Genomic DNA, 13760 nt, shown 5'->3' with positions numbered 1-13760 from the left:
CCCAACCTTCTAACAGAGGTTGCTGTGCGTCTGTGCTGCTTTTTCCTCACAGCACAAAAGAAACTTTATGTTTTGGAAGGGAGCAATGTGTTGATGGGGGGCAGTCTTTGAGTAATTATCAAACCTTTTCCTGAAATTTGAAATTGAATATTCCAGTTATGCTGCCAGGGATTGTGCTCAAGACTGCATCCTCCAGCTGGTGTTTGCAACCTAAAGTTTAACTCAATTTTTGAGACTTCTATTTACTTTTTTGGTTTTGGGCACTAACTGTGAAGGGTGTGCATCCTGATGAACTGGAATTTTCATTATGAAAGCTTGCAATTTGATTTTCAGTTTTTCAATAAAGATACCACTCTACTCTTGCACTTGTGTAATTCTAAGGACAACACAGCCTTTCAGGATTTTGTCAAATTAAACACTTGTTCAGCTCTATGAAGGGGCTGAGGAAGTGAAAAAGGTTTTAAAGTGTATATATGCTACATCATTAAAAATAAAAATGGAAAACTTCCTCCTAGAAGCAGGGAGACACAGGAGAAAGCAAAAAAGGGCTTTTTTGTTTGTGTTTCTCTTAAGAGAAAAGTAAAAATAATAATCAAAATAATATTGTAACATCTACCAGTAGATCTTGAGCAGCCATCATCTTGCCCTGCCTAACTCATTGGATTGTTTTGCACAGGCACAAGAGGAGAAAACATACAACAGATCAGGCGTTAGAATGGACAGTTACTTTAAAGCAGCAGTCTCTGACTTGGACAAACTACTTGATGAATTTGAAGAGAATACTGGTTAGTTCATTCTTTGTGCCTCCATTTTTTGTTTGTGAATAGCCTACATAAAAGGGGATAAAATCTATTAATGTATACCAGACCATTGATATATAGGGTGCTTTCCACAGTTCACTACGCCACAGCAACCTGCCCCTGCTTTGAAGGAGGCTGCAGTTCAAAGTAGACAACAGAAATACAGGGGGGATAAATGGAAAGTGGGGAAGAATATGGGGAAAATTTTTATTTACTGCCATTATTTGTGCTTTTGAAGAATTCTGTGTGTGATGGGGAGTACAGTGAAGTTCTAATCAATTTGATTTTGATCTTTCATTTAGATGAACTTGAAAACAGCAAAACTGTAAATACACACGATCCTAAACATCATTTACTTTCTTCAGAGTTAGATTACCAGCAGCCAGTTTTTTTGGGACCAAATGTACAAGGAAATATTAGATATACGGTGTCAGATGAACTTTCATTATCTACTCAGACTGCAAACATAGCAAACTTTGAACAACTGAACTCTGAACAGAATGAAAAAAATGTCACTGGGTTAGATCTTCTATCAATGGTGGATGGTTCTTCAGATAAAAGTCCGTCTTCTTGCCTGGGGCGATGCATTGTACCTGTCTGTGATCTCATCAGTGACACAGGTAATTTGAGCCATCCAAAAAATAATTCAGAGTTCATACAGAAGTTGCAACTATCCGATTCCCAAAGTAGCCCCTCTCTTATTGGCTTTGATTTAGCATCAGTACCAAATGTCGCTAGTAGTTCATCAGCTGACTTGGGTTCACAGCAACGAAGTGATGAAGACACACTGCTCTACAGTATAACATATAATGCAGTAGAAGAACAGAATAAAGTGACACTAGAGACAGGCAGTCTGGAAGCGAGTGTAATCGACTCAGGGGCAAGTCAAGAAAAGACAGAAGCACTGAGTAACAATGAAGTATTTGAAGAAGTTATAGGCCTTGAGAGGATATCAGCTTTAATCACTCACGTGACTTCAACAGTACCCAGTTCCAAAGATGAGAGAAAATATGAAGAACTCCCTTGTGAACCAGTAAGGAATGAAAATAGTGTAGAGAGTCAGGAAAACCATCAAGCTATTTCAAATGAAGAGAAAATTGAATCTTTAGTCTCTAGCATACCAAAGATCTGCCCACTGAATGAAAACAGCGCAACCTTACCTAAAGAAAAGAATTCATCAAGCTCTTCACTTCAGACAAAGAATGTACTGGTGTTAGATAAAATATACAGCACTGAGGAGGAACTTTGTAATCCAGAATCCAGCAGTACACCTTTCAGTGTAGTTTCAGCACCAGAGGCCTCTGAAGACATACAGAGTTCATTGTCCTGTCTTCCACTTGCTGTTTCTATATGTGGAAAACTGGTTATGACTGATGACAGGAATGGAAAGACTCCTGTGGGTCAAGCAGCAGATGTCATTAGTGGCATAACTGTGGACACAGAAAAATGTAAGAATGACCTTTCTAAAGAGGAATTGTTTGGAATACAAGAACCTTCTGAACAAGATGAAAATCTAAACAGTACAAGCCAGTCCAGTTTAGCAAAACCTTCCTTCACAGACAGCGAAAAGGTGGGTTTTGACAACATTGCTATTGAATGTGGGCCTGTCCAACCCAGAGAAAATGCTGCTGTCTCTGGTTCTTCAGCTGAAGATATAGAAAGGTGCAGCAGTTATTTGCTCAGTGACATTGGGGAGAGAGGTTTAATTGATCTTGCTTTAGAAGAAGACATTATTGGAAGTGATATCCTAATTAGTGATGCTGAGCTTGATGCCTTTTTGTCTGAACACTGTTGTGAAGAAAAGCATTCAAAGCCTCTGAAGGAAGATACTGATGATGGACTATTGGAGTCTGATGTGATTAATGACAGTGTAAGAGATAGTAACAAACTGAATGTTGAAAGTGAACATCTGCCAGCAGAAATAGAATTTGAGAATGTAGACACTTCCATTAATAACAATTGTATATTATCCAATCTTGAATCTAGCTTAGGGATTCCAGTGGAAAAAACTTCACAGTGGAAAGATTTGAAGACTCAAAACCAGGACACAGTGGAAAAATCTGAAGAAACTGCAGATCATGTTTGTGAAAGTAAAGCCTCAGATCTTACAAAAAGTCAACAGATGACACACAGCGGAGGTGCAAGGCCAAAACGGTTGTTAAATCTTCCACCCCCAGCCATCTGTACTGAGTTTAGTAGTCCACATGTAATTGTGAGTGAATCCCAGGTGGCAAGCTCCACAGTCTCAAATACGTCTCTCTCGGATGCTAAAAGTTCTCCTGATTCAGTTGTTAAATGTAATGATGTTGATACACAAAGCTGCTTCAAAGACAAAGAGGACAGTGTTTCACCTGTGATCACAGAACCTACCACAGGAGTGGAACAAGTCATCACCCTGGGACAGAAGCAGCCATCTTGGGTTCCTGATTCAGAAGCACCAAATTGCATGAATTGTCAAGTCAAATTTACATTTACAAAAAGAAGACACCATTGTCGTGCTTGTGGGAAAGTAAGTAATACAACCTCCTCCAACTCATCTGTATGTGTGGGTGGGGCATCTGATATGGTTGGGAAAGAATTTTTTTCTTTGAGGTTGAACTACTTTTGTTAACATTCCTGCCACCTTCTCAGGAATTGGCTTTAGTTAGAGAATAAACAACCAATATTAAATGTCAGTTGTCCTCAGCCTGAAATTTTACTTAATGAAAAATGCAGCAGTAGGGACAAAGTGCTCTACAGTCAACCCTCAACTTACAAATGTCCCTACATACGAACTTTTCGATTTACGAATGGCTCAGTTTGCAAAAATTGGCATCAACTTGCGAACGGAGCTTCAACCTATGAATGAGGTCAAGGCTTCATTCGCAAGACAATGCAATTTTTTGCGAGCGGAGCTGTTTGTCGCCTTCTGAGCTCTCAAAGGGCATTTCCCGCCATTTCTTCCTACCTTTTTCCCTTCGGAGGTCTCAAACAGCTTCCTCCAATGTTGGGAGGAAAGCCCTTTGAGACTTTTGAAGGTGCCGATCGCGGTGGCGGGGACTCCCAGGGAACTCTCCCAGGGCTTGCCCACCACCATGGGAGACCTCCCTGGGGGTCCCTGCCACCGTGATCAGCGCGTTTGGAGCTCTCAAAGGGCTTTCCACCCGACATTGGAAACTGCATTCCACCCTTTGAGAGCTCTGAAGGCAAAAAGGCAGGGAGAAAGGGTGGGAAATTCGAATTTCCAGCCCTTTCTCCCTGCCTTTTTGTCTTCAGAGGTCTCTAACAGCTTGCTCCAATGTCGGGGGGGGGGGGGGAAGCCCTTTGAGACCTCCGAAGGTATTTTTTGAAATGCTAGAACGGATTAATGCCATTCCCATGCATTTCAGTGGAAAATGGTACTTTGACTTACGAACTTTTCGACGTACAAACGCCGTTCCAAAACTGATGAGTTCGTAAGTTGAGGTACCACTGTAATTACATTTGTAGAAAGAAAGGTATCCTTAATCTGTGTACATGGTAATCATTGAGGTTTGCATAAAATCTAAATAGAGCAAGGCAGAGAAGCAAATGATTAAACTGGGATGCAAAAATCTTGGTGCCTGTACCCACTGGAGGCTTTAAAGTTAGTCCTGTAGGCCTGCTTGTATGGTGTATGAAAGAGCTGCCTTCTCTACAAACAGCCTGATGTCATTTTTTACTGTGTCACATATGCATGTATGAAAAGCCAAATGGTAAGGGAGTCAGAATTGTATTAATTTGCCTTCCTTTTCTCAACCAAGGACTACATTTTGTGAGAGACTGGGGTTTGACATCAGCAGCCTGAAGAAACCCACCTCTTACAGACTCTCTTCCTCTTTCTAGAAAGAAATAGAGGGAGGGGAGTTATATGAGAAGGTTCTTAATAAAATAATCACACCCTATTCTTCTTTACCCATTACAGTGTTGCTTTCTTCCCAGCTAATTTATTTGAATTCTTTATTGATTGTTATGAAGCTGAAGCATTTTTCCTTTGTCCAGCATAAACACCAAGCAAGCTGCCTGAGCAATAATAGGCTGGTTTCTTTATTGCTGATCTAACAGCTTGCTGAAACTTTAAGAGAAAAGGTGAGGGGTGTGTGCACTGAGGAAAAGCAGACTTGAAGGAGTGGCTGCTGGCTAGATAAGAACATGCTAAAGATAAAGGTAATGGTTCCACTTGACATTTAGTCCAGTCATGTCTGACTCGAGGGGGCAGTGCTCATCCCCATTTCCGAGCCGTAGAGTCAGTGTTTGTCCATAGATAGTTTCCGTGGTCCTGTGGTCGGCATGACTAGACATGGAATGCCATTACCTTCCCACTGTGGTGGTACCTATTTGCTTGCATTTGTATGCTTTCAAACTGCTAGGTTGGCAGGAGCTGGGACAAGCAACGAGAGCATTGATTTGATCTTATGATTGCAGGTCTTCTGACCTTGCAGCACAGAGGCTTCTGCGGTTTAATCCGTAGCGCCACCACATCCCTTAAGAACATGCTACAACCAGCAATTACATATACAGTGGTGCCTCGCATAACGTTTTTAATTGGTTCCAAAAAAAAAACCTTATGCGAAAAAAACTTTATGCGAAACACCATTTCCCATAGGAATGCATTGGAAACTGGTTAATCCGTTCCAATAGGCACGGATTGGCGTCCTTAAGCGAAAAAGCCATAGGAAACATTGTTAAACGATACAATGTTTCCTCCATTGGAATGTATTGAAGCCGACTCAATACATTTCAATGGCTTTGCGAAGTCAATTTTTGCAAATTTAAGTGTGTCATAAAAGGGTCAAAAATGGTTTTAAATGCTTGGATTAGCTTCTGCACCCTCTAAAACGGATGCAAAAGTTAATTTGGCTTTGATCTGACTTTTCATTAATTTATGGTGAATTTTTCCCCCCCAACTTTTGACAGCTGTCAAAATCTGACAGCTCCATTGTTTCCTATGGGGGAGAAAAAAATTCACAAAAAATTAACGAAAAGTCAGATCAACGCCAAATTAAGTATGCACACGTTTTAGAAGGTGCACTAACAATTCCAAGCATTTAAAACCATTTTTCAACATGTTAAGACACTTTTGTAATTGAAAAAATGAACATCGTTAAGTGAAGCAGGGGACCTAAAACCAAAAACGTTAAGCGAAGCATGGTCCCAAAATCGCTATGTGAAAATCGCCCATAGGGAAAAACGTTATACGAAGCACAATCTGACTCTGAAAAAATAAACGTTAAGTGAAAAAAATGTTAAACGAAGCAAACGTTATGCGAGGCACCACTGTATTCTGTCCCAGAAGAGTTGGCTGGATAGCCTGATCTTGATGTTTTCTATTTGCCAAGTTCAAGGAAAGGAAATTTTAAAACATACTCTCTTGACCTCCGTTTTCCATTTCCAGACAGCTCATATTGGCACATATTTATTTATTTATTTATTTATTTATTTATTTATTTATTTATTTATTTATTTATTTATTTATTTATATCCCACCTATCTAGTTGGTTAAGACCACTCTAGGCGGCTCTCTATTTTTGCAATTTGCTGTTTCTAGACTAGAAATTGTGCCTGGCCCAAGATCACCCAATGGGTTCTCATGGCTAACTGAGAGGATATGAACCAGAATCCATTATTCAGCCTGTTCAATATACCAGTGATTGAGAATGGTTCCTAGATCAAAGCAAGGCATGGAGCAAATAATTCTTATTAATACTAATACTAATAGTTGTAACATGCCAATATGAGGTTAGTTGATCTTCACTCTTCATGAGGTATCAGTGTTATTCTATAATGTTGATTTATAAATGTATTAAGCAAATCTGGTACTCAAATGACTAAGTTATGTTATGCCAGTTCATCCACTTCTTTATGCCTTTTCTTATTGGCAGTGTACAGTCTCTATGAGGTCTTAATTTAACTTCTGTATTAATCTAGGTTTTTTGTACTTCCTGTTGCAATCGAAAATGCAAACTTCAATATCTGGACAAAGAAGCAAGAGTTTGCGTAGGATGTTATGAGTTCATAAACAAAGGTAAAAAGATTATTGGAGAGAATTAGAAGAAACAGAAAAAATAACTAGAATAACTGTTAGATATGTGGCCAGAATTCTTTTGGAATTGCACAGCATAAATCAGCAATTGTGTTAATGTTATGCACAGTCTTGCCAGCTGTCTATCTTGTCCTCCATTGCGTGCTGAGGAGCCAACAACATTTTGAAAAACAAGTCCATAATTGCCCTTACTTGCATGATATGTTGCAGTAGGATTTTGACTGTAAGTTTTAATCAGTTAATTAATTGTAGTATCCTGTCTACTTTGCAAGAGTTTAGGGGGGCTGCTTCGGATAGGACATTTTGGAGGTCACTTCTTCATTGAGTCAGAAGTAACTTGATGGCACATAATAGTCTAGTGGCTGGAATCCTGTTGTGCAGCCCCACGTGCACAGTGCCAGGCTGCAATAATGGTAGTGAAAATTACAGCATGATGAAGCACTTCTGCATGTGTGCCATACAGCGGTCACGATGAGAACCATTTGACTGCACAATCAAATTGTGAAATCCTTGTTGCCTAGACATGGCGCATGGCAAACTTACTCAGGCATAACTTATACAAAGAAAAACAAGACTGAGCAGTAGTAATGCAGCCACTTAACTAAAAGTTAGGTAGATCTGTTAAGTATCAGGATAGTAAATGGCCTAGAAATGTTACATGTGACATTTTGAATTTTGAAGAAAAGCAGGATATAAAGATCGTTTTATTTATTAATTCATTTAGGCAAATGACTACATTTAATGTTCTGAAGTAAGAAACACACTGTCCTTGTTTTCAGACTGCATATTCTTGTTGTGAGATGGTATCGTGAAATAAGAATTTCTCCATCTTATACAGAGAAAATGGGTTTTCTAAGATGATCAGTACCAACTTAGATTTTTATAACAGTTGTTTGACATTTTTTAAATAAAAACCACTTTGATTAATCAAAGTTATTTATTTATTTATTTATTTGATTGGTTGATTTGTACTTCCCCCTATTGGACAGACACACTATTCTGGATGATTTACAAATAAAAAACCCAGAACCCCATATGACCCCAATTAAATATTGTAGTGCTAGTTACATTGGGACCAGGTTTGATTTATCCAAAATTTATCTTGAGAGGTCTTGGAGATATAAATAGCTTGTGGCCCTTTTCAAGGAATGGAGGGAGACAGGAAATAATCAGGATGTATACTATATAGTTATGGCACTTAAACGTTTTAATGTTTGTTTGTTAGCACAGGCACTGGAAAGGATGATGAGCCCTACTGGTCCTGTGCCTCATTCTGCTATTTCTGAAAGTCCGACTATTCCAGTTTTGCAAGAAGCTCAGGCATCTGGTACACCTAAATCTCCTTCTGGTTCATTATTTACCTCTGTGTTTAAACACCCAAATGGTAGTAGTAAGCTGAAGAATGTGTTACAAGATTTAACCAGAAATAAATTTATTACCAAGACCTTTCTGTACATTGATGCACAACAAAGTTGTAATAAATATGTTTTTTAATGCGGGATAGCACATCAATTGCCTCTGTTTTGGTGTATATTTATTTTCCCCCGTGTATAAGGTGAGAGGTCAAGAATGTTTCCCCCCCAGCTGGGTTGTTGTGGTTAGGTGTGTTATTTGTAGTAGATTTACATACATATTACAGTTATTGACTAGTTCCAGTTATTGGGCAGAAGCTCAGTTGACATCACAGTTGAAAAGTAACATAACTGCTTCTCTATATCTGTGGCATGCTACCACGTTCAGCCTAAATATGGGGAACCTGCATGAGGAAGAAACTTTGTCTTCAAGTAAATTGTGAAGAATTCCCTTGTGGTCTATTCAGCATTTCTAGGACAAGGATCCAAACTGTAGATAGAGCGGGTGAAAAGGAAATGTCCTGAGGCTAGTTACTTGTGGCCCCTTAGCAAGTCCCTGCATGCATTTGAGACCTTTACAAACCTGGTTTTTTAGTGTTCTATTGCAGCAGTTCAGTTAGGCAGAAATTCTGTGGTTTTTTATATCTTGTATACTTATTTTAGAATTTTTTTGCTCACTAAGGTCTGCCGTATGATAGTGACAGGTATTATAAAAGTGCCGTACAGTTATGCATGGTGAGAAATTGGACAGAAAGAAGCATTTCACTTTTTTTCATAGCAGTAAAATGTCGGTCTTCTACAGAAGCTGAATGGTGGGAGATTCAGGACAACTAACAGATTTGTTTAAAATATTTTCCCACTTTTCTCCTTGAAAAGAACCCAAGGCAGCTTACATCATTAAAAAGACAATGTGTAGAAGCTAAAAACAGTAGGTATAAAAATATTAAAAAATTAAACTAGTATTATATTAAAACAGTAATAAAATCAATACTAAAACACATTTAAAACAATAGAGGACAACCATTAATAGCATAGGGGACAAACAGATTCCTGAGGGGACATCACAGGCTAAAGGCCACGGTGTTGAACAGGAGTCCCCCAGCACCACCTGCTGAGTGCTCCCCTCCAGGAAGGACCAGAGCCACTGTAAAACAATGCCTACATGTCCCACCCCAGACACAACCCCAAGGAACACCACAAACTGACAGCCTGGGAGTCAAACAAGAGTCCCGAAGTGCTGCTTTCTGAGTTTTTTCTTTCTCCAGGAAGGACTGGTGCCACTGTGGAACAATGCCTCCAAGTCCCAGAGAGACAGCCCAGAAGGATACCATGGTTGATGGTATCGAAAGCTGTTGAGGGGTCCAGCAGAACCAACAGGGACTCACTCCCCCTGTCCAGTTCCTAGCTTAGGTCATCCACCAAAGCAGTCTCTGTCCCATAACCAGGCCTAAAGCCAGATTGGAATGGATCTAGATGATCCATCTCATCCAGGAACCCCTGGAGCTGAGAAGCCACAACCCGCTTCAGCACCTAGTCCAAGAATGGGATATTAGAGACTGTCCGGTAATTACTTGTTAATGCACCACATGGGAAATCTGTGGAATTCTTTATCACAAGATGTAGAGATGGTTGCCAGCTTGGAGCTCAGATGGTAAATTTGATGTATTAAAAGCAGTTCTATTGGAGGCTATTAGGATGGTTGTATATTATTGCCAATATCAGAAGCAGTGTGGTTCTGTCTTACCAGTTGCTGGGGAGTGCAAGATAGAAGGTACACTGTTTTTACTTATTTCCTGTTGGTGAGCTTCCCATATTGGTTGGCAGTTGTGGGAACAAAAATCCTGGACTAGACAGATCTTTGCTCCAATCGAACATGGCTTTTGTATTGTTCTTAGTAAGCTGTCTTCTGTTTGTGCACAGAGGGGCAGCAGCTTGGGCACCTGGAACAATATTTTGCTTTTCTCTTCGCTTTTGAGTAATTACTTTTCATCTTTCTCCTTTAGGACTTCACCCTAAAGAACAGAGAAGAGTTTGGTTTGCAGATGGCATTTTGCCTAATGGGGAAGTTGCAGACACAACAAAATTGTCATCTGGAGTCAGAAGATCCCAACAGGAACCATATCCTGTAAGCCTTAATTTGTTAGAAGTTTGCAATTTATGTTCTCAGAAAAACATTGGACCATACATATTATTTTGTTTTTTGAATATAGAGTAAAAAGTGAGTTGGATTTTCTTTAAATTAGTTGCTGGAACCTGACCCTGTATATTACTATACAGTCTGCCACTGCACAGAGGACTAGAAAATTATTTCATTGTAAAATCAGCTTAGACTATTGGAACAAACTTGTCTTGCATGTAGTTGTTCCCTTGAATTGATTTCAGGACAAAAGGCTGGAAAAACCACTGCAGTGATTAGTACTTTGCTTCCTCAGTGTGTTGCCATTAGTCTTTAATATTCAGTTTGCTTTAAAATTTAGTATTTTGGGGTGAGGGGATAAAATTTGTTTGGGGGGCGTCTCTGCAATATCAACACAGATGAGAGAAAACAGAATTATATGCTAGTGCAAATAGCTGACATAGACACAGTCAGTGTGTCTGTGCTTGTACTACTGTGTAAGCATTTTAAGTACTGGGCTTTTAGTGTAGTGCAGGCAAAAAAAATACCTCTTGTCTGGATGTCCTATTCTGTGGCTTCAAATACAATCTGCTAATTTTCTCTGTTAGCAGGATTGCATACCCTGGATATTCTATGTATCACTTTTTAATTTTTGTAATTTTGTTATTTTTATTCTCTTGGATTGTTAAAATGCTGCGGGTTTGCAGCCAGAGTTGTAGCTCAGTAATATGTAAGTAATTCCTTAGTATCTCTCCATTACCCCAGGTTTCTGACAGCCACTGTCAGATATACTTTGATTTGGATGCCTGCACCGAGCAGAGAATTAAACTTGATGGCTTTGTATGCCACTTCCAACTCCATTATTCTATGATTCAGTGATTCTATCTGAGAGTAAATCCTCATCATTTTCCATTATTGCGTAATCCATTTGAAATGAGTTGGCAGGCATCATGAGGTAGGTTAGTGGGAACTGAACACATGTCTCACCAGTCCAAGTCCAAAATTTTACTTTCCACATAGCACTGTAGGTAGGGGAAAGACTAATTTAAAGCTAGATGAATGTAAGAGCCTGTACCAGTCAAGATAGGCAACAGAGGCCCTTTAATTTGGAGAACAATAATCTGCACATCAGCGTGTGGCTGTAGAATCGTGCATAAACCTGCCTGTTTCTCTTCATCCCTTTTTGTTTATTTAAAATATTGTTATCATTTTTTGCCTTTCAGTGGCAAAAATGCTCAAGGCAAAATCATATTAGAAATGCTTTTAGAGACTTCACACTGAATGCAAGTGAATGTCTGATCTAACTGAAAAACTTCTGTCTTAGGTTGAAAGTGCAACAAATGGTACAACCTGTACAGCTGAGAAAATGCCAAAAGAGGAAACATGTGCTACTGGACGAACTGAGATCTTATGTTGTCCCACTTCTGTCCTTCCAGAAGAAGATACACAGCCTCCTAAAGATGAATCTCAACTGTCATGTCGTTCTGACTGTGTGATTACTGCTGTTGCTGAAATCCCCACTGTTGTTGAACCAACAAAGCATCCTGCTGCTGTCACAAATAATGAAAATAATGATTTACCTGTTAGTCCATTAGATTACCAGGTGTTGTGTGGAATTGAAAACCATGTCAGCAAGAACATCAGCCTTATTCCTGAGGATGGTTTGCCACCTCTTCTGCTTGCAAGAGGAGAAAAAGACAAAGGTATGTTTCTTCTAGCAAGATGTTGTGTCCAAATATACTCGCATCTTACTGCTGGACAGTTTTCCCTTCCTATAGAAGTCAGGACTTGGTGTTTAAAAATGGGCATTGAACTGAAAATTTCCTATATTTTATGTCCATGATTTGTATCTGTCACATTCTAAATTGTGGATAGGTTATTTTGCATAACTGTAGCAGTGTGTGACAAGAATCCTATGGTTTATACAGTTTCAAGCCTATAAATTTATGTTGATTGTAACTGAAGTAAATTAGGATATCAACTGTTAGTGAACCTCAGAGGAGGAAGGCACTGACTCTGACTAGAAGTAGTGGAGCCAGTAAGGATCTGTACAACAGGAAATCCAGGGTAGAGAAAAATATGTAAAAATGATTTCTGTGGCTTCAGTTCAGACCAAGTTAGTTAAACATGGATCCTACTGAGCAAGTTAGTCATAGCTTTTCCTATTAATGTTAAAGCCAATTCAGCCTCATGTTGTTTTCTGTACCCATTGCATACTATAGTAGGCTTAGCTCACAGATGTACGATTTGTTCTAAACACGAGTAACCTTACTGTAAGCAGGTTCCAGTTGAAGAAACTGCTTCTGTCTGTAGAACCAAAAGAGAGGGTTCCCTCTCCTTTAGCACCTCATACGTACTGTTCAAAACTGCTGCCAAAGGCCTGAGAAACACCTCCAAGTGGGTTTTTAGGTAGCAGGGAAGGCACTTGTTTTCTGTTACCAGGAGAAAATACCTTGCAGTTCAGGCTTAACTCTGTCTTCCTATTAATATTAGGAAAATTACTTCTACTATTTAAATAATTATTTATAAATTCTGTAGAATCCTTAGTGGAAGAACATCCTTCTCACGAGGAAGTTACATTTCTACTTGAAGAATCTAATCCGCTAACATTCATCCTAAATGCAAACCTTCTTGTGAATGTCAAGATAGTATCTTGTAAGTAGTACTAATTTTTATCTTTTCTGTGAGTAGGCATGGTTTTTTGGACTACAAGTCCTGTAATTCTCCATTCCAGCAGTTCCACCTGAAGACCCACACCTGTAGACACCTAAATGTTGCTCAATTGGAGTAAAGGCCTAACTAGGAAGGCTTCATGGATTAACTCTGCCCTTGCTTCTTCTTTAGTAAAGAAGCTGCCCCGCCACTAGGCTATGAAGACTTCCCAGTTAGGCCCCATACTGGTAATGTAAAATATGCATTAACAGAAATAAATAGGCATGTGATTTGGGGATTTTTTTGACTACAATTTCCATTTTACTATATTCTGGGAGTTCTGTCTGACAGGTTCGCGCCTACAGATACCTAAACGTGGCTCACCTGGAGAAAAGGCCCTATATTATACTGTATCATAACAGGTTGATGTAGGCAGTTTTCCTTTAATTGAAATTGGGGGGTGCGATGAGAGGGGTGATCAGTCACTAAGATATGGCAAAACTAAGTGCCCCCCAATACACTTTGCCCACTTTTGCTCTATGAGGACTCAAGAGACATTGTTGACTCTACAGTGAATCTCACAGTTAGTTATTATGCAGAAGCATTAATATGGGATAGAAATTTTCAAGAGCTTAATTTTTCTGTTACATTCATTTTTGAAAAATACTCAATTCATAAAATTCCTCAGTCAGAAACGTAATAAAGGAGTGCAAGAGCTCCTTCAGTGAGTGAAATTGGAGGTGCCTCAAGTGAGTTTGGTGGAAGAGAGTTAAATTCTTTTAGAAACAGATGAGTAAACA

General features: G+C 39.3%; 1 protein-coding gene across 4 annotated transcripts in view; it reads left to right on the top strand.

Annotated features, from left to right (window-relative positions):
- Positions 1–13760, top strand: part of ZFYVE16 (zinc finger FYVE-type containing 16) — a 33346-nt gene that overhangs the window by 1318 nt on the left and 18268 nt on the right. For 2 of the 4 annotated variants that reach the window (XM_020790243.3, XM_020790244.3), the window contains exons 2-8: positions 677–785; positions 1103–3309; positions 6726–6822; positions 8066–8167; positions 10196–10317; positions 11633–12011; positions 12847–12963. In XM_020790243.3, the coding sequence (XP_020645902.3) occupies positions 716–785; positions 1103–3309; positions 6726–6822; positions 8066–8167; positions 10196–10317; positions 11633–12011; positions 12847–12963 (3094 nt within the window). In that variant the 5' untranslated portion in view covers positions 677–715. The remainder of the gene's footprint in view (positions 1–676; positions 786–1102; positions 3310–6725; positions 6823–8065; positions 8168–10195; positions 10318–11632; positions 12012–12846; positions 12964–13760) is intronic. The other 2 variants (XM_020790245.3, XM_078386406.1) reach the window with 1 other exon arrangement.

This window comes from Pogona vitticeps, chromosome 2, assembly GCF_051106095.1.
Source record: "Pogona vitticeps strain Pit_001003342236 chromosome 2, PviZW2.1, whole genome shotgun sequence".
Lineage (NCBI taxonomy): Eukaryota > Metazoa > Chordata > Lepidosauria > Squamata > Agamidae > Pogona > Pogona vitticeps.
The sequence above is the reverse complement of the archived record's forward strand: the minus strand, read 5'-3'. Positions and strand labels throughout refer to the sequence as shown.